The sequence below is a fragment of the Coregonus clupeaformis genome, chromosome 27, assembly GCF_020615455.1.
Source record: "Coregonus clupeaformis isolate EN_2021a chromosome 27, ASM2061545v1, whole genome shotgun sequence".
Classification (NCBI taxonomy): Eukaryota; Metazoa; Chordata; class Actinopteri; order Salmoniformes; family Salmonidae; genus Coregonus; species Coregonus clupeaformis.
The window spans coordinates 21,414,008-21,435,051 of record NC_059218.1 but is presented as its reverse complement, the minus strand read 5'-3'; the positions used below and the strand labels follow the sequence as shown (position 1 = coordinate 21,435,051).

General features: G+C 41.4%; 1 protein-coding gene across 3 annotated transcripts in view; it reads left to right on the top strand.

The window, feature by feature from the left end:
• The window catches only part of LOC121541621 (splicing factor, suppressor of white-apricot homolog), a 132,648-nt gene that overhangs the window by 34,887 nt on the left and 76,717 nt on the right, over window positions 1-21,044 (top strand). For all 3 annotated transcript variants that reach the window (XM_041850780.2, XM_041850779.2, XM_041850781.2), the window contains exons 8-10: window positions 16,668-17,004; window positions 17,169-17,336; window positions 17,454-17,547. In XM_041850780.2, coding sequence (XP_041706714.2) covers window positions 16,668-17,004; window positions 17,169-17,336; window positions 17,454-17,547 — 599 coding nt within the window. The remainder of the gene's footprint in view (window positions 1-16,667; window positions 17,005-17,168; window positions 17,337-17,453; window positions 17,548-21,044) is intronic.

Below are 21,044 nucleotides of genomic sequence, written 5' to 3'. Positions count from 1 at the left end.
CATCCATCTCTCTTAACACCATCCATATTGGATTTCTGTTTGCCATATATTTTTCAACTGTACTGTGATGTTTTACAAAAGTTCTAAACCTTTCTATTCTCATTGTTTCTACAGATTGTAAATTGAAAATAAACATTTTTGCTAAAAGTATTATTATATTATTGATCGATTGACTATGACTTTTCAGATCACCCAGTAATGCTATCTGCAGGGTTAGCTCCAGGGAAATATTGCAATCCTTTAGCCATTCCTGGACCTATGTCCAAAAACAAGCTACAAATGGACAGTACCAAAACAAATGATCTAATGATTCTGTCTCTTCGCAGCAAAATCTGCAGAGCTGGGAAGATTGTATCCCCCATATAAATAACATTCTATTGGTAGCAAGAATTTTATATAATAATTAAAATGGAAAAATTCTAAAGTTTGAATCCGGCGTCGTTTTGCGTTTCACTGGACCTTATGATCACTCAGCTGCACAGCTGATGCCTGCTGGACTGTTCCTTTACACGGTACCCTGTCCTGTTTATTCTGTTTAGTCTTAGCCCAAACGTTATCGCTATTTCCAGTTGTGTCTTAGCTCTCTCTAATAACACCTGTGACTGCTTTATGCCTCTCTCCCATGTCAATTATGCCTTGCCTATTGCTGTTTGGGTTAGTTCTTATTATACAATTTCACTGTAGAACCCCAAGTCCCTCTCAAACTGCCTCATATAGTTCCTTTGTTCCACCCCCCATACACGCCGAGACCGGCTCAATCGGTGCCTCCAATGACGCTATCTCTTTCATTGTTACCCAACGCTTAGGGTTACCTGAACTGTACTCATATCCTTCCATATCCTTTTCTGTACATAATGCCCTGAATCTTTTCTACAACGCCCGGAGAACTGCCCCCCTTTATTCTATGTACCCAACGCACTAGAAGACCAGTTCTTAAAGCCTTTAGTCGTATCCTTATTCTAGTCCTCCTCTGTTCCTCTGGTGATGTATAGGCTAACCCAGGCCCTGCAGCCCCCCAGTATCACTCCTACTCCCCAGGAGCTATCATTTGTTGACTTCTGTAACCGTAAAAGTCTTGGTTTTCTGCACATAAATATCAGAAGCCTCCTTCCTAAGTTTGAGTTATTCACTGCGTTAGCACACTCCGCCAACCCTGATGTTCTAGCAGTGTCTGAATCCTGGCTTAGGAAGGCCACCAGAAATTCTGAAATTTCCATCCCCAACTATAACATTTTCCGTCTAGATAGAACTGCCAAAGGGGGTGGAGTTGCAATCTACTGTAGAGATAGCCTGCAGAGCTCCATCATACTATCCAGGTCTGTGCCCAAACAGTTTGAGCTTCTACTTCTAAAAATCCACCTTTCCAGAAATAAATCTCTCACTGTTGCCGCTTGCTACAGACCCCCTCAGCCCCCAGCTGTGCCCTGGACACCATATGTGAATTGATTGCCCCCCATCTATCCTCAGAGTTCGTACTGCTTGGTGACCTAAATTGGGATATGCTTAACACCCCGGCCATCCTACAATCTAAACTAGATGCCCTCAATCTCACACAAATTATCAACGAACCTACCAGGTACAACCCTAAATCCGTAAACATGGGTACCCTCATAGATATCATCCTGACTAACTTACCCTCTAAATACACCTCCGCTGTCTTCAACCAGGATCTCAGCGATCACTGCCTTTATTGCCTGCGTCCGTAACGGGTCCGCGGTCAAACGACCACCCCTCATCACTGTCAAACGCTCCCAAAAACACTTCAGCGAGCAGGCCTTCCTAATTGACCTGGCCCAGGTATCCTGGATGGATATAGATCTCATTCCGTCAGTAGAGGATGCCTGGTTGTTCTTTAAAAGTAATTTCCTCTCAATCTTAAATAGACATGCCCCATTCAAAAAATACAGAACTAAGAACAGATATAGCCCCTGGTTCTCCTCAGACTTGACTGCCCTTGACCAGCACAAAAACATCCTGTGGCGTACTGCATTAGCATCAAATAGCCCCCGCGATATGCAACTTTTCAGGGAATTTCGGAACCAATATACACACGCAGTTAGGAAAGCAAAGGCTAACTTTTTCAAACAGAAATTTGCATCCTGTAGCACTAACTCCAAAAAGTTTTGGGACACTGTAAAGTCCATGGAAAATAAGAGCACTTCCTCCCAGCTGCCCACTGCACTGAGGCTAGGAAACACTATCACCACCGATAAATCTACAATAATCGAGAATTTCAACAAGCATTTTGCTACGGCTGGCCATGCTTTCCACCTGGCTACCACTACCCCGGCCACCAGCTCTGCACCCTCCGCTGCAACTTGCCCATGCCCCCCCCGCTTCTCCTTCACACAAATCCAGACAGCTGATGTTCTAAAAGAGCTGCAAAATCTGGACCCCTACAAATCAGCTGGCCTAGACAATCTGGACCCTTAATTTCTAAAACTAGCCGCCGAAATTGTCGCAACCCCTATTACTAGCCTGTTCAACCTCTCTTTCGTAACGTCTGAGATCCCCAGAGATTGGAAAGCTGCCGCGGTCATCCCCCTCTTCAAAGGGGGTGACACTCTAGATCCAAACTGTTACAGACCCATATCCATCCTGCCCTGCCTTTCAAAAGTTTTTGAAAGCCAAGTCAACAAACAGATCACCGACCATTTCGAATCCCACCGTACCTTCTCCGCTATGCAATCCGGTTTCCGAGCTGGTCATGGGTGCACTTCAGCCACGCTCAAGGTCCTAAACGATATTATAACCGTGATCGATAATAGACAGTACTGTGCAGCCGTTTTCATTGACCTGGCCAAGGCTTTCGACTCTGTCAACCACCGCATTCTTATTGGCAGACTAAATAGCCTTGGTTTCTCAAATGACTGCCTCGCCTGGTTCACCAACTACTTCTCAGATAGAGTTCAATGTGTCAAATCGGAGGGCCTGTTGTCTGGACCTATGGCAGTCTCTATGGGGGTGCCACAGGGTTCAATTCTTGGGCCGACTCTTTTCTCTGTGTATATCAATGACGTCGCTCTTGCTGCTGGTGACTCTCAGATCCACCTCTACGCAGACGACACCATTTTGTATACATCTGGCCCTTCATTGGACACTGTGTTAACAAACCTCCAAACGAGCTTCAATTCCATACAACACTCCTTCAGTAGCCTCCAACTGCTCTTAAACACTAGTAAAACTAAATGCATGCTCTTCAACCGAACGCTGCTTGCACCCGCCCACCCGACTAGAATCACTACTCTCGACGGGTCTGACCTAGAGTATGTGGACAACTACAAATATCTAGGTGTCTGGTTAGACTGTAAACTATCCTTCCAGACTCACATTAAGAATCTCCAATCCAAAGTTAAATCTAGAATCGGTTTCCTATTTCGCAACAAAGCCTCCTTCACTCATGCTGCCAAACATGCCCTCGTAAAACTGACTATCCTACCGATCCTTGACTTCGGCGATGTCATTTACAAAATAGCCTCCAACACTCTACTCAGCAAATTGGATGTAGTCTATCACAGTGCCATCCGTTTTGTCTCCAAAGCCCCATATAATACCCACCACAGTGACCTGTACGCTCTTGTTGGCTGGTCCTCACTACATATTCGTCGCCAAACCCACTGGCTCCAGGCCATCTATAAATCACTGCTAGGCAAATCCCCGCCTTATCTTAGCTCATTGGTCACCATAGCAACACCCACCCGTAGTCTGCGCTCCAGCGGGTATATCTCACTGGTCATCCCCAAAGCCAACACCTCCTTTGGCCGCAATTCCTTCCAGTTCTCTGCTGCCAATGACTGGAACAAATTGCAAAAATCTCTGAAGCTGGAGACACTTATCTCCCTCACTAACTTTAAGCATCAGTTGTCAGAGAACCTTACCGATCACTGCACCTGTACACAGCCCATCTGAAATTAGCCCGCCCAACTACCTCATCCCTATATTGTTATTTATTTTGCTCATTTGTACCCCAGTATCTCTATTTGCACATCATCTCTTGCACATCTAATATTCCAGTGTTAATACTAATTGTAATTATTTTGCACTATAGCCTATTTTATTGCCTTACCTCCATAACTTGCTAAATTTGCACACACTGTATATTATATGTATTTCTGTTGTATTTTTGACTTTGTTTTGTTTTACCCCATATGTAACTCTGTGTTGTTGTTTTTATCGCACTGCTTTGCTTTATCTTGGCCAGGTCGCAGTTGTAAATGAGAACTTGTTCTCAACTGGTTTACCTGGTTAAATAAAGGTGAAATAAAATAAAAAATTAATAAATCAGTTCATAAACACTATGCCATGGAATCGGTATGTCAAAAATCTCTTCCCAACTATTTTGCAATCTATATGGGACGGCTGTCAATCCTTAGGTCCTTAAATGAAACTGGTATACTTTTTTATTTATCACAATTTTCTTTAACCAATTATGTTCTTTAATGCAAGGCCGACAGACTTACTTTTTCCCCCTTCCACTTTCCTCTTCCATTTTTGCAGTAATGCTGCAATTTTGGGTAGAGCAGACATTTCCATATGTTTTTGTTAGCTTCATGTGCGACAACTCCACCAGTCCTACCGATGATATCATTTACGAAGAGTATACCTTTTTTAAACATTTTGTCAAAAAGAAAAGTTTGTTTTAATCAATTAGTATATTTTAGTTTAACCACAACATTTGTTGCATTATTTGTTCTGTAGTTTCTGGAGGATTCAATTGAAATTGCAACCAACTTTCTATGGCTTTTTTTTTTTTAGAAATAGTGATATTTGGGAGATGATTTCCTTTTCAAATAACTGAAAGTGAGAGGTTGTAATCTGAATAAAGGGAAAAAGGCCATTCTTGAACATTGGGTGAGACAATTTTACTAATTTGCTAGAACCAGTTCGGATTTAAGTATAACTTTTGTATGACTGAAAATTTTAGTGATAGTGATAATGCTTTAATATTTAATAATTTCTGTCCTCCGAATTCATATTCATTATATAAATAGGCCCGTTTTAATTTTGTCTGGCTTGCCGTTCCAAATCAAATTGAATATATTTTTCTCATATAATTTAAAAAACTGTTTGCTAGGCGTAGGCAAGACCATAAGCAAATAGGTAAACTGGGATAATACTAAAGAGTTAATCAGGGTGATTTATCCACAAATTGACAGGTATTTACCTTTCCATGGTAGCAAGATCTTATTTGTTTTTGCTAACTTTCTATTAAAATATATTGGAGTGAGATCATTTATTTCATTTTGGATATGTATTCAGAGTATATCCACATCACCATCAGACCATTTTATTGGTAAACTACATGGTAATGTAAAAATGTTTTAGTGATCCAATACATAATATAGTACATTTATCATAATTTGGTTTTAATCCAGAGAGGTTAGAAAATGTATCTAGATCCTCTATGAAGCAGTGGAGGGATTCAAGTTGTGGATTTAAAAGAAAACATGAATCATCAGCATACAATGACGCCTTTGTTTTTAAGCCCTGGATTTCTAATCCCTTGATATTATTGTTGGATCTGATTTTAATAGCTAACATATCTATGGCCATAATAAATAGATATGCTGATAGTGGACAACCTTGTTTCACTCCTCTTGACAGTTTAAAACTTTCGGAGAAATAGCCATTATTAACACCTAAGGTTACTATACATGATTTTAACCGAATTTATAAGAGATTCTCCTCAATTGAAATGCTCCAGGTATTTATATATAAACCCCAGTCATACTTTATCAAATGCCTTTTCGAAGTCTGCTATGAATAGCAGGCCTGGTTTCTCAGATTTCTCATAGTGTTCTATTGTTTCCAGTACTTGCCTTATATTATCTCCAATGTATCTTCCATGTAAAAAAACCTGTCTGATTAGAATGAATAATGTCCGACAATACCTTTTTAATTCTATGCACTATACATTTTGCTAGAATTTTTGCATCACAACACTGAAGTGTAAGGGGCCTCCAATTTTTTTAATGGACTGGATCTTTGTATTTTCCACTTGTATCCTGTTTCAGTAATAATGAAATCAGACCTTCTTCTTGAGTATCTGATAATCAATTATTTACATAGGAGTGGTTAAAACATGCTAATAATGGTCCTCTGAGTATATCAAAAAAGGTTTGGTATACCTCGACTGGTATGCCATCCAACCCTGTAGTTTTCCCGGACGTAAAGTCTTTAATTGCATCCAGAAGTTCCTCCTCTGTTATTTCACCTTCACATTAGTCTTTCTGTATGGCTGTTAATTTTACATTATCAATAGTAAAAAAATCTCTACAATTAGCTTCAGTTAGAGGAGATGGAGGCGACTGAAATGAAAACATATGCTTAAAGTACTTTGTTTGGTGAATCATGGGTGACTCCGTCATTTGCCCCGTGTAGCTCAGTTGGTAGAGCATGGCGCTTGCAACACCAGGGTTGTGGGTTCGATTCCCATGGGGGGCCAGTATGAAAATGTATGCACTCACTAACTGTAAGTCGCTCTGTATAAGAGCGTCTGCTAAATTACTAAAATGTAAAATGTAACCAGTTTCAGTAAATTATTTTTGGTAGCATTCCTATGTTGAAGATTAAAAAAGAATTTGGTGCATTTTTCCCCATATTCCATCCAGTTTGCTTTATTTTTATAATATATTACAGTTGATCTTTCTTGAATAAGTTTCTCCATTTCTTTTTGTTTTTCCTCTAATTTATTCTGAGCCTCTGTTACAGTTTTATTGCTATCTGTTCTGTTAGACCTTATATTTCCTTTGTTAGTATGGACTCTTTTGACCTGAGTACTGAATTGCCTCTAAAGGCACATTTTAAAGGTGTCCCATACAATAAGGGGATTTGCTGTACCTATTTTATGTCGGAAAAAATCAGTTATAAATTCCTCTGTCCTAGTTAAAAACAAGTTATCATCCAATGGGCTTTGATTACATTTCCAATATCCTCGCCCACGTGGAAATTCAGTAAGAGTAATGTATATGCCAATTATATGATGGTCCGACCGCATTCTGTCCCCTAGCAACACTTTTTAAACTTTTGGTGCCAACGAGAATGACATAAGAAAGAAGTCAAGACGACTAGCTTGATTGAGTCTCCGCCATGGATATCTCACTAGATCAGGATATGTAAGCCTCCATATATCTACTAGTTCTAATGTATCCATGACATTCACGATTTCCTTAAGAGCATGAGGGGGATTGTTTGTAGTGTGATTTCCTTTACGGTCCATTGAGCTATTTAAAACTGCATTATAATCTCCAACCATAATAATAGAGTCTTGAATTGCCTGTGTTACGCCCCTGAAAAAGGGGAGAAATAATCACGAGAGTGATGCGGTTATGTTTCCTTACTGAGAACTTTAGTGTAATCATTTTACAAAAGTATCACATTTTACAGAACAACAGATCTACAGGAAATAGATAGTTTTGTAGGGTACAAGGCTTATTCAAGTCACAACAGCATACACTGTAATTCACTAAAACATATACTAATTTTTCAATATAACTGTCAAGCACAAAGTAGCTTTAGCTCAGTAACCCATAATTAAATGTATCAACAATGTCAATAAAGTGTTCGAAACACATTATACAAATAACCGCAAAATATATTATTAACAGCGTACATGTTCATTCACAATTAACATAAAATGGCAGCTACTCTCAGTACGAAGCTATTCTTCGCTGCAACCAAGCGGGGCTCCACTCACACACGCACATATTACACTCTGCAAACTTAACTCTAACTTACTCAATATGTTACTAAAACACACCTTAAACACTCTTGACATGTTAGCAAGTTATTACATTTAAATTAACTCTGTTTTATATCAATAACGTACCTGAAAAAGGGGAGAAATAATCACGAGAGTGATGCGGTTATGTTTCCTCACTGAGAACTTTAGTGTAATGAGGAAAAGACCGCAATATCCCCGGGAACTTGGGTGGAGACCAGAGCAATCGATCTCAGGCTCATAGATTAAGAGCATTTAGTAGATCACAGATTAACACTTTTACCCTTAAATTAGGCACCCCAAAATAAAGTAGTCAATATAACGTTTACACATTCCTCTTACAATTTTTACCCTTTGTATGCTTGACAGATTTGAACCTTTTAACACAATTATGAATTTTATAAATCTCTATGAACTAGTACTGAATGCATTATCTTTTTAACCTTAGATATTTTAAGATCCTCACATACCATGAACTTACTAATACTTTTTAGTGTATAACAGGCTATGAATATTTCCTTTAACCTGTCACACCTGCAGGGTTTATAATGTATTATATATATTGTCAAAGAAGTGTGGATCATCATTATTTGGTCCGTAAAGGTTAATGAGCCATATCTGTTTATGGTCCAATAACATATTTAAAATAATCCATCTACCTTGCGTATCTTTTTGGACAATTTGCAGATTCGGATCACAATTACTGTTAATTAATATTATCACCCCTTTTGAGTTTCTTTGCCCATGGGAGAAGTATATTTCACCCCCCCCATTCCTTTTCCCACGCAACTTCATCTAGAATTGTTGAATGAGTTTCCTGTAAACAATAGATATATACCTTCTCTTTGAGAAATGTAAATATTCTTCTTCTTTTGTTATTATCTGCTAAGCCATTACAATTATAACTGGCTATACTTATTTCACCACATACCATAATGAGATACAAGTTTCAAATCTATTTATCATTATATATGTTTGTAAATTTACCAATAAAAAATACCAAAGTGATTGAGTGTCCATATACAGTGGGGAGAACAAGTATTTCATACACTGCCGATTTTGCAGGTTTTCCTACTTACAAAGCATGTAGAGGTCTGTAATTTTTATCATAGGTACACTTCAACTGTGAGAGACGGAATCTAAAAATCCAGAAAATCACATTGTATGATTTTTAAGTAATTAATTTGCATTTTATTGTATGACATAAGTATTTGATACATCAGAAAAGCAGAACTTAATATTTGGTACAGAGACCTTTGTTTGCAATTACAGAGATCATACGTTTCCTGTTGGTCTTGACCAGGTTTGCACACACTGCAGCAGGGATTTTGGCCCACTCCTCCATACAGACCTTCTCCAGATCCTTCAGGTTTCGGGGCTGTCGGTGGGCAATACGGACATTCAGCTCCCTCCAAAGATTTTCTATTGGGTTCAGGTCTGGAGACTGGCTAGGCCACTGCAAAACCTTGAGATGCTTCTTACGGAGCCACTCCTTAGTTGCCCTGGCTGTGTGTTTCGGGTCGTTGTCATGCTGGAAGACCCAGCCACGACCCATCTTCAATGCTCTTACTGAGGGAAGGAGGTTGTTGGCCAAGATCTCGCGATACATGGCCCCTTCCATCCTCCCCTCAATACGGTGCAGTCGTCCTGTCCCCTTTGCAGAAAAGCATCCCCAAAGAATGATGTTTCCACCTCCATGCTTCACAGTTGGGATGGTGTTCTTGGGGTTGTACTCATCCTTCTTCTTCCTCGAAACACGGCGAGTGGAGTTTAGACCGAGGTCTAAACTAGGTGAGGTTAGACCGAGATCTCACTAGGTGAGATCTTGCATGGAGCCCCAGACCGAGGGTGATTGACCGTCATCTTGAACTTCTTCTATTTTCTAATAATTGCGCCAACAGTTGTTGCCTTCGCACCAAGCTGCTTGCCTATTGTCCTGTAGCCCATCCCAGCCTTGTGCAGGTCTACAATTTTATCCCTGATGTCCTTACACAGCTCTCTGGTCTTGGCCATTGTGGAGAGGTTGGAGTCTGTTTGATTGAGTGTGTGGACAGGTGTCTTTTTATACAGGTAAAGAGTTCAAACAGGTGCAGTTAATACCGGTAATGAGTGGAGAATAGGAGGGCTTCTTAAAGAAAAACTAACAGGTCTGTGAGAGCCGGAATTCTTACTGGTTGGTAGGTGATCAAATACTTATGCAATAAAATGCAAATGAATTACTTAAAAATCATACAATGTGATTTTCTGGATTTTTGTTTTAGATTCCGTCTCTCACAGTTGAAGTGTACATATAATACAAATTACAGACCTCTACATGCTTTGTAAGTAGGAAAACCTGCAAAATCGGCAGTGTATCAAATACTTGTTCTCCCCACTGTAGCTGTACCAATATATTTTCATTGCTACTAAGTAACCCTCCAATTGTTCTCCTCTAATTCCCCCGCTAAAGCCCCTCCCCATCCCAAGTTGGGCCGTCATCTCAGTGATCGGCATACCACCCCCGTCCCCCCGGATCCTTAGGCCCCCGAGAGGCCAGGACCAATCCATTGAAAACAGCACTCAGTGCCACCCACAAAACAGAAGCAGGTCAACCGCCAAAAGCATTTCCAATGCTCTCACCTCAATAAATATATATATATATATATATATATATATATATATATATATATATATATATATAAATATATAAAAATATGGATCTATTCAAATATCTTGCATATCTTATTTACCATCATTACCAATTAATATGCGTAATAATGTTGGCAGTTCATGAATAGGATTTTAACCTATAACCTGGATTGCCATTGTATTAATTACATTACTATTTAATCTATGTCAAGTCCTAGGTGATGGAGATCAGATCCACCCTCTTCACCTGAGACACAAACACTCTGGTCCCCTGTTGTAACCATTTTTCCCAAGCATCTCCATGCAGTCAGACCTTTGATTATTTTGTGCCACCTCGGCCACAATAATAAGCCCCCTCTCTGATTGTCCGAGTGTGACCCCCTCCCCATGGGTTACTGAAGCCAGTGTTGCCAGCACTGCCACTACCTGGGTAGGTACAGGGTCGTCAAGGTTCTCATTAGCAGCTTTGAGAAGTTCCTTGTATATTGTGCTCTCCCATCAGGGGGCTCTGGCTTTGTAGGACCAACCCTGCCAGGCAGGCTCAGAATCTTGAGGGGTGGTGCTGCTCAAGTATGCCTCTGACCGCATTTATGTTTCTGTTTTGGCTGCATATAGGCAACTCACAGCAGGTCCATAAAACAGATGTGGACTTCTCTTTGGTGTATGGGTCTCTCAGGTGGGTGTCTAGCATATAGGGTTTGGGATCGTTCCATCATTATAGGACAATACAAAAATTGATTAGATGTATACTATATTTTAAAATGTATATCCCTGATCTGCACAAAATTGAAAGCTCTCTCTCACAACCCCTGCTCACAGACACACGTTGGTTCTGGGATATGCAACCATTTCCTTTCTCACTCACTTACAGTTGAAGTCGGAAGTTTATATACACCTTAGCCAAATACATTTAAACTCAGTTTGTCATAACTGACATTTAATCCTAATAAAAATTCCCTGTTTTAGGTCAGTTAGGATCACCACTTTATTTTAAGAATGTGAAATGTCAGAATAATAGTAGAGAGTGATTTATTTTCTGCTTTTATTTCTTTCATCACATTCAATTAGTATTTGCTAGCATTACCTTTAAATTGTTTAACTTGGGTCAAACGTTTCGGGTAGCCTTCCACAAGCTTCCCACAATAAGTTGGGTGAATTTTGGCCCATTCCTTCTGACAGAACTGGTGTAACTGAGTCAGGTTTGTAGGCCTCCTTGCTCGCACACACTTTTTCAGTTCTGCCCACACATTTTCTATAGGATGGAGGTCAGGGCTTTGTGATGGCCACTCCAATACCTTGACTTTGTTGTCCTTAAACCATTTTGCCACATCTTTGGAAGTATGCATGGGGTCATTGTCCATTTGGAAGAACCATTTGCGACCAAGCTTTAACTTCCTGACTGATGTCTTGAGATGTTGCTTCAATATATCCACATAATTTTCCTTCCTCATGATGCCATCTATTTTTTGAAGTGCACCAGACCCTCCTGCAGCAAAGCACCCCCACAGTATGTTGCTGCCACCCCCGTGCTTCACGGTTGGGATGGTGTTCTTCGGCTTGCAAGCAACCCCCTTTTTCCTCCAAACATAACGATGGTCATTATGGCCAAACAGTTATATTTTTGTTTCATCAGACCAGAGGACATCTCTCCGAAAAGTACGATCTTTGTCCCCATGTGCAGTTGCAAACCGTTGTCTGGCTTTTTTATGGCGGTTTTGGAGCAGTGGCTTCTTCCTTGCTGAGCGGCCTTTCAAGTTATGTCAGTATAGGACTTGTCTTACTGTTGATATAGATAGTTCTGTACCTGTTTCCTCCAGCATCTTCACAAGGTCCTTTGCTGTTGTTCTGGGATTGATTTGCACCAAAGTACGTTCATCTCTAGGAGACAGAACGCGTCTCCTTCCTGAGCGGTATGATGGCTGCGTGGTCCCATGGTGTTTATACTTGAATACTATTGTTTGTACAGATGAACGTGGTACCTTCAGGCATTTGGAAATTGCTCCCAAGGATGAACCAGACTTGTGGAGGTCTACAATTTTTTTTCTGAGGTCTTGGCTGATTTCTTTTGATTTTCCCATGATGTCAAGCAAAGAGGCACTGAGTTTGAAGGTAGGCCTTAAAATACATCCCCAGGTACACCTCCAATTGACTCAAATTATGTCAATTAGCATATCGGAAACTTTTTAAAGCCATGACATTATTTTCTGGAATTTTCCAAGCTGTTTAAAGGCACAATCAACTTAGTGTATTTAAACTTCTGACCCACTGGAATTGTGATACAGTGAATTATAAGTGAAATAATCTGTCTGTAAACAATTATTGGAAAAATTACTTGTGTCATGCACAAAGTAGATGTCCTAACCGACTTGCCAAAACTATAGTTTGTTATCAAGAAATGTGTGGAGTGGTTGAAAAACGAGTTTTAATGACTCCAACCTAAGTGTATGTAAAATTCTGACTTCAACTGTAACTCCACACTTTTACAAACACAAAATCGCACACCACACCTTCCATCACAATTCATCCACTCATACTGTGCCTTCTATGTCTTCTGTTTGCTATGTTTTTATCTCCACTATGTTGAGTGAGTACTTTTGTTCTAATTTAGTGGCATTTGGAGATTTATTATTTTGCTTGTTATCTTTTCTTGTAATACGGTCTTATCCCTTTATAAAATACTCAAACAAGTATCCGTGACTCGATCCATTGAGAAATGGTCATCAGAATCAGAGATTATATTACAGGACTGCTTTGCTAGTGCTGATTGGAATATGTTCCGAGAATTGGCTGACGATATCGATGAGCTAACCACCTCCGTCACCGGCTTCATATGGAAATGCATCGGCGACGTTGTCCTACAGTGAAGGTTTGCTGCTTCCCCAATCAAAAGTCCTGGATTAACACTGAGGTTGGCACTAAAATGAAGGACAGGGCTATTGCACACAACCCCACACCTCACTGCCCTCATCCACCTAGATAAGATGAGTACCTACGTGAGAATGCTGTTAATTGACTACAGCTCAGTGTTCAACACCATTGTCCCCTCCAAGTGCATCACCAAGCTTAGGACCCTGGGACTGAAAACGTCCCTCTGCAACTGGATCCTCGACTTCCTGACGGGCCGATCCCAGGTGGTGAGGGAAGGCAACATCACCTCCGCCACGCTGACCCTCAACACGGGTCACCCCTGAGTCAATACTTTGTAGAAGCACCTTTGGCAGCGATTATAGCTGTGAGTCTTTCTTTCTTGGTAAGTCTCTAAGAGGTTTCCACAGCTGGATTGTGCAAAATGTTCCCATTATTATTTTCAAAATTCTTCAAGCTCTGTCAAATTGGTTGTTGATCATTGCTAGAGAACCATTTTCAGGTCTTACAATATGTTTTCAAGTAGATATAAGTCAAAACAGGAACATTCACTTCTTGGTAAGCAACTCTAGTGTAGATTTGGGCTTGTGTTTTAGGTTATTGTCCTGCTGAAAGTGAATTCATCTCCCAGTGTCTGGTGGAAAGCAGACTGTACCAGGTTTACCTCTAGGATTTTGCCTGTGCTTAGCTCCATTCCGTTAATTTTTTATCCTGGAAAAACTCCCCAGTCCTTAACGATTACAAGCATAACATGATGCAGCCACCACTATGCTTGAAAATATGGAGAGTGGTACTCAGTAATGTGTTGTATTAGATTTGCCCAAAACATAACACTTTTGTATTCAGGACAAAAAGTCAATTGCTTTGCCAGTATTACTTTAGTGCCTTGTTGCAAACAGGATGAAAAAACAGGATGCATGTTTTGGAATAATTTTATTCTGTACAGGCTTCCTTCTTTTCACTATCATTTAGGTTAGTATTGTGGAGTAACAACAATGTTGTTGATCCATCCTCAGTTTTCTCCTATCATAGCCATTAAACTATGTAACTGTTTAAAAGTCACCATTGGCCTCATGGTGAAATCCCTGAGCGGTTTCCTTCCTCTCCGGCAACTGAGTTAGGAAGGACGCCTCTATCTTTGTAGTGACTGGGTGTATTGATACACCATCCAATGTGTAATTAATAACTTCACCATGCTCAAAGGGATAGTCAGTGTCAAATAGAAGCCTTCTTTGAGAGGCATTTGAAAACCTCCCTGGTCTTTGTGGTTGAATCTGTGTTTGAAATTCACTGCTCAACTGCGGGACCTTACAGAAAATTGTATGTGTGGGGTACAGAGATGAGGTAGACATTCACTTGTTAAGGACATTTTTACTCCTGAACATATTTATGCATGCCATAACAAAGGGGTTGAATACTTATTGACATTTCAGCCTTACATTTTTAATTCATTTGTAACATTTTAGAAAAACATAATTCCACTTTGACATTATGGGGATTGTGAGGAAGCCAGTGACAAAACATCTCAATTGAATCCATTTTAAATTCAGGCTGTAACACAACAAAATGTGGAAAAGATCTAGGGGTGTGAATAATTTCTGAAGGTGCTGTACCTCTATCACTCCAGTATCCCTGCACATTGTAAATATATTACTGACCCTGTACATAGCTTCTTACTTTCTCGTGTTCTTCTTATTTTTATTTATTGTGTTTTTTTGTTCTTGCTTATGTTATTTTTAGTGCTACATTGATATTGATTACTGCATTGTTGGGTTTGGAGCTTACAAGAAAGGCATTTCACTGTACTTGTGCATGTGACATTAAAACTTACCTGTCTCCCTCTGTTTCTCTCTGTCTTTCCCTCTGTCACTGTCTCGCTCTCCTTCCCTCATTCCTGGATACAACAATTGAAAAGATTAGCATCTGTCACTGAATCCTAATCCTTGGCTTGACATCAAAAGGGATAGAACAAATACATGTGAAGGCTGGCTCTCGTACAGGTTTCCAGCCTTGTGCATATTGGATGGGTCTTCGTAACAGTCGACCAGGGCGGTGACTAACGAGTTAATATCATCCAGTTTCCGATTTGACAAGATAAGCCTCTTATTCCCCCTCTCGCCATCGCTCTGATACCTTCTCCTTCCCTTTCTCTGTCTCTCTATTCTTTACACTCCATCAGGGATGGAAACCGCTGCCACAGTAGAAGACCCTGTAGAGTTAATAACGCACAGCTACATGCTGAACCGAACACTCTCATCCTCCCACTCCCAATCCTGCTCTTAAGTGGTTATTGATGTGATGGCTAGCCGTATCAAACGGAATGTGAAAACTCAACTTAATACAGTTACAGTTGATCTCGTTATGGCTTTGAGTCTGAGCTGCCATGTAATAAGTCTGTGAGGGGACAATTTAAGATGGTGACATTTTGAGCGACCTCAGACTGACCCCCACCACACCCACAAATTATGAGAAACACCTGCCCTCCCCTCTCCCCCCTCCTGCTGCTCTTGCCATTGGCAGTGAGCTGATAGAATCTGTTTATGCAGTCTGTTAACGGTGCAAATCTGCCAGCTCAGGGTGGTCAGAGCGAATCTGGCTGCTCAGGGTGGTCAGAGCGAATCTGGCTAGCACCTCACAGGAATCAATTATTATACTTAAAAATGTCAAATTGTCATCGCAAACAAAGTCAGTTTGACACTCACACACAGAATTTGCATTTCCCAATTTCCCATCCACAGTAACAGTATGAGACACATTTTCACAGGAACTCTGACTTGCACCATTGTATGGTGACATACCACACCTTTATGTAGCCTACTTGCCTGTTTCTTTCTTCCCCTTTGAACACTATGTGTGAATCCGTCAGTTGTTTTATTCATAACCTGACTGTGTTAACCCCGGTCGTTGTGCCAGTATTATTTCTTATTCCTGCTGTAAATGACTTTCCCTGACCTGCTGATGCACTTGGAGTCTGAAATGGGTAGTGTGATTGTAATGAGAGGCTTCGGAAAGGAACGGTTGCATATTGTTTTTGATATCCGGTTTTAAACGCATTACGATTTCCAACAAGCTGATCATAACTATTATTGTTGGGACATTCTCCTTTTTGTTCCCCTTTTTCTCCTCTGCTGACAAAGTACATTTTAATTAAGTAGACGGTGATCCAGACATAGGTTATTCACTCTGCCTCCTCTGTGAGCGAGGCTAAGATCCTATTAGCGATGAGGCCAGACTTATATGTATACGTTAGTCCGCTCCGCACCACAGCCCACCCACACGCTAACACTCAGTGAGCAGACATATCATATCCAATGCTGACTTACACTTCTGCTCGTTAACAGAGAAGGCATGCAAAACCACATTCAATTGAAGTATTCGCATTATTTCCTTTTTGAGCTGTGAGCTATTTTGATATGTATATTGATAATTTCCTCTCTCTCTGACCTCCTTACAGCTAATGTGGCAGCGATGTACTATGGGTACTGCATGCTTCCTGATGGGACCTACTGCCTGGCCCCGCCTCCCCCTGGGATCGATGCCAACGGCTACTACAGCTCCCTGCCCTCTGGACGGATGTTGGCTCCGCCCTCTTACTCTGGAGCCCCACCTCCTCCTGGGACCACGCCCCCTGCACCTCCTGAGCCATCTACACGGATCATCTACACAGCACCTCCGACTACATTTCCCATCATCCCAACACCAACTCCAGTTCCCAGCCAGGTCCCAGTCCGCCTCTCAACCCCTTCTCCTCCTGCTCCTGTTATTCCTGCTGCTGTCATACCAGAGACCAGGTGTGTGTGGACACATATTGAAGAGAAGTGGAGATATTTTCTCACTCTTCATACTACCTTGTTCCCCCACATAATGTGATGCATTCCTAAACGTCTTTATTTCTGTCTGTCTCTCTCATTCGCTCTCTCTCTCCGTCTCCACTCATCTTTCCCTCATCTATCAGTTCACGGCCCCAGGCTCCCGTTGCCGTGGTGGCTCCAGTTGCCGTGGCAGCACCAGCCATCATCCCCCCGCCCCCTGACATCCAACCGGTTATTGACAAGCTGGCTGAGTACGTGGCCAGGAACGGTGTCAAGTTTGAGACCAGCGTCCGCGCCAAGAATGACCCTCGGTAAGCAGCTAGAGAAAAGGCTATTCCTGCTCTTTGCTGAATAAAGGAAAACGTCTCACAAGTTTCTGTTCAATCTAGTGGCTTTACATCTTATATGTGTGTCTATCTCCAACACAGGTTTGACTTCTTGCAGTCCTGGAACCAGTACAACACCTATTATGAGTTCAAGAAGAATTACTTCATGCAGAAAGAGGGAATCAGCCTGACAGAGGTGTGTGTGTCATCTGTCCTCTGCTTCTTTTTTTTCCTCTCCCTGATCACAGTGTGTGTTTGATACCATTTTGTTTGAATGGATGATATACCCTCTGGGAATGTGATGCTTCTTTAGTCAATATTGCCTTTCATTCACCAGCGTGCTCTCCAGGTTGCTTTTTAAAATGCTCTGAGGCATTAGATGGCATGCCTCTCAGGCTTTCATGCTTGAGATCAGGGATCAGTCAGTCTTTGTGTGTAGGGCCTTTCATGCTATCCAGATATCAAAATGCCTGCCTGCCCTTGACTCATGTCTACGCTCCGGGGTTACTGGGGGAAAAGGAGGTGGTTTTAGCAGTCCGCTTATCATAAACCAAGCTGATTCTCCTTAAAGAGATTCTCCGGTACTTTTGTATACTTTCTAGCCAGTAGTTCTGAAAGTAGCACTCACGAGACCCGAAAATGGCATGCTACGTCACATATGTGCATACAGTATATGTGCATTACATCATTGCTCTCTCTCTCTCTGCTGTGTCCACTAAGCTGTTGGGGCCCGCCCTGCAACCTGATTGGAGAACGCTAGGCAGGCCTCTTGCTAGCTGTCACTCAAATGCGACGGGCTGAAGCTCTCACTCTCTGTGTCTCTCACTCTCTTTCTGCTTTTAATGAGAGGACCTTGGTTTTTAAGTATAACAAACCTAAGCCTGTGAATTAACCCAGGGCCAAGCAAAGCATTTCGCCATGTAGCCGTGCTTCATTTTCCTGATCGAGCCCACGGTTTTAACACACCGATCACACAATGGATGGATGTCAGGTACTTCTCCGTTATTCAACAAAGAGAAACAGTGCAGCGATAAGTGTATAAAGTGTTAAAAGCTACTTGAAACTCTTTTCATGTCTATTCTCTTGGACATTTAGTCACTTACGGGACATTTGAAAGCCATTATTAAAGGGATACTGTGACATTTTGGGATTTGGGTATTTGTTCTACTTGCCCAGTGTCAGAAGAACTCATGGATACCATTTTTATGTCTCTGTGTGGAGTTTGAAGATCATTTAAGTTAGTTTATCGTTAGCTTAGTGCAATTGCTGGAAGTCTCCGGGTACAGTAGCCAGCTACTCTCAAAAGCAGTGAAATAGACTTAACTACTTCAAAGCTGGGTGGTTGGTCATTTATAGTATTACAAAGCTATACGTAGTAATTAATGTTTTACCACTTTTGGCTCATGAGAGCTACTTTCAGAACTACTGGCTGAAAAGTATACAAAAATACCGGAGAATCTCTTTAACAGGCTTAAGGTGGGAGGGAGACATACATTGTAAAGATATTCTAAAACAAGGGTGAGCTGTAACAGACAATTTATAAATCAATTTGCTCGCCAACATTACAATAAACAAATGAACAAACTTGAAAGGCAGGCGAATGATTATAAAAAATATACTTTTCTCAGATCTGACTTCATGCTTTTTGAACTTTTATTTTAAAGCACCCATGCTTTTGGAATGATTGGTCTTGGCCACCTGGTTAAATTAATTTATTGATCCCGGCCATTTTGCCACCCAGGATTGATTTGACCTTTGAGTTAGGCTATTTAATGGGGAAACCCTGATCTCAATTAAAACAATAACAACGCCTGGATCAGAAACAAAACTGATACTGTGCTTGGTTGGATGTTAATTACTAAAGCATGTTTGGACAGGGAGTGTAGATTATGCATGTGGGTGTGCGTGTGTCTGCTTTGACTTGGACTAAATCTCACTAAGGCTGAGATTCAAACAAACCGATCAGCAACTTATGGACTGTAATTGCCTTTAAAATGGGATTTCTGCTTGAGTAGACATCTGAGCCATTTACAGCAGATAGAAACGTAGAGCATATTGCCTTTAAAGTGTGTCACTGCACAAATCGTTAATCTGTCAGATTAAATCCCGGCCTTTGTCTTTAACAAGGATGTTGAAGGTATTTGCTCCTTGGTTCTCTGTGTACTCTGGTATGAGTCTGATGGTATGGACTGGAGGTTGGGCTGGGTGAGGTGAGCTGAGCTGCCTTTCATCTCAGAGGTGACGAGGACAGGATTAAATTGGATCATTTGAAATTGAAACCCTCTTCCAGTGTTGGCAGTAATCGAATTTCTAACCCCCAAACGCCTCCCTGCGCTCTGCCTAAAGCTGGCGTCATTCCGAAGGCTTCTGCTTTCGGGAATCCCTCCACCCTCCTCCTCCCGGGGAAAACACCTTCTTATCAGCACCATGTCAGACGAACGGCTGACTTTCACCAGTGTCTCTTCTCTTTCCACCCTTCCCTATCACAGCTACCTACACAACCCTCAGGTACTGTTACCTACAATCGTACTGCAGCCAAAGTTCAGACATGGGAAAAATATAATCACAGGGTCGGAGACTTTGTACTCTCTCTAACTCATAATTATCTTCTCTGTACCCGCTGTGCTGCTGATATGGGACAAAGATCGTATGGAAAATAAAAGAACAACAGCGGATAGGGAGGGGAACAATGAAAAAAGACATGGCAGGAGTGTTACAAGGTGAAATTGGGAGAAATGCTATGTGAGCTCCCACAGAGTAATCCTGGCTCTATCAGCAGTGTCTGTTTTTATTTGGGGACCGCGGCTGGGATTTCTCTTTCAGGGGAGCGGGGGCTCTGTGGTCTCTGAGCTCAGGGGTGTTCTGCTCCCCTGGCTGACTCTCCCACCTGTCCTGTCCGTGGCTCTCTGCAGCCCAATCTGGACAGTTTGTTAAATTCATCCAGTGTCTCCATTCCTTAATATGGCATCCAGCTCAATTAGGAGCCGTGTCAACCGCGATTAAATGATTCAGTCTGGCTCTGGCTGGCCTGGTTGCTTGGTAAGGCCTGCTGCCCCTCTCTTTATATGCCTGCCCACGGTGGCCCGGTTATGTGCTATGTCTGCTTATTCTACCACTTTAAACACTGCAGTGCACTTGAGCTGTCTATGATGTATCAGAGCTAGGAATGTACCTCTGATATTCACACTCATCCTCAGTTTAGATTAAATAGACCATAAGGGTAGCAGGGCTTGGAATGAACTTTTTTAGCCACTTGTCCTTTGGACAAGTAGGACAGATAATGTGGTCCTCTGTAGCTCAGCTGGTAGAGCATGGCGCTTGTAACGCCAGGGTAGTGGGTTCGATCCCCGGGACCACCCATACACAAAAATGTATGCACGCATGACTGTAAGTCGCTTTGGATAAAAGCGTCTGCTAAATGGCATATTATTATTATTATTATTATTATGTTTTTACTTCTCTGAAAGCTCAAGTCACTTGTCCCCTCCAACAAAAGTTCTATAACACCATAGTCCAAAAAGGTGACTGAAAATTGTTGTGTAATGCAAGGAACCATAAAAAAAAATAACATTCATTATTATCAATGGTATTGACAATGGAAGGCTGCTGGTCTCTGATCCCATGTATTATATATTCTGCCGTTGTGGCCTTGAGCAAGGCACTTAACCTCTCACAAAGTAAAATACTGCACTG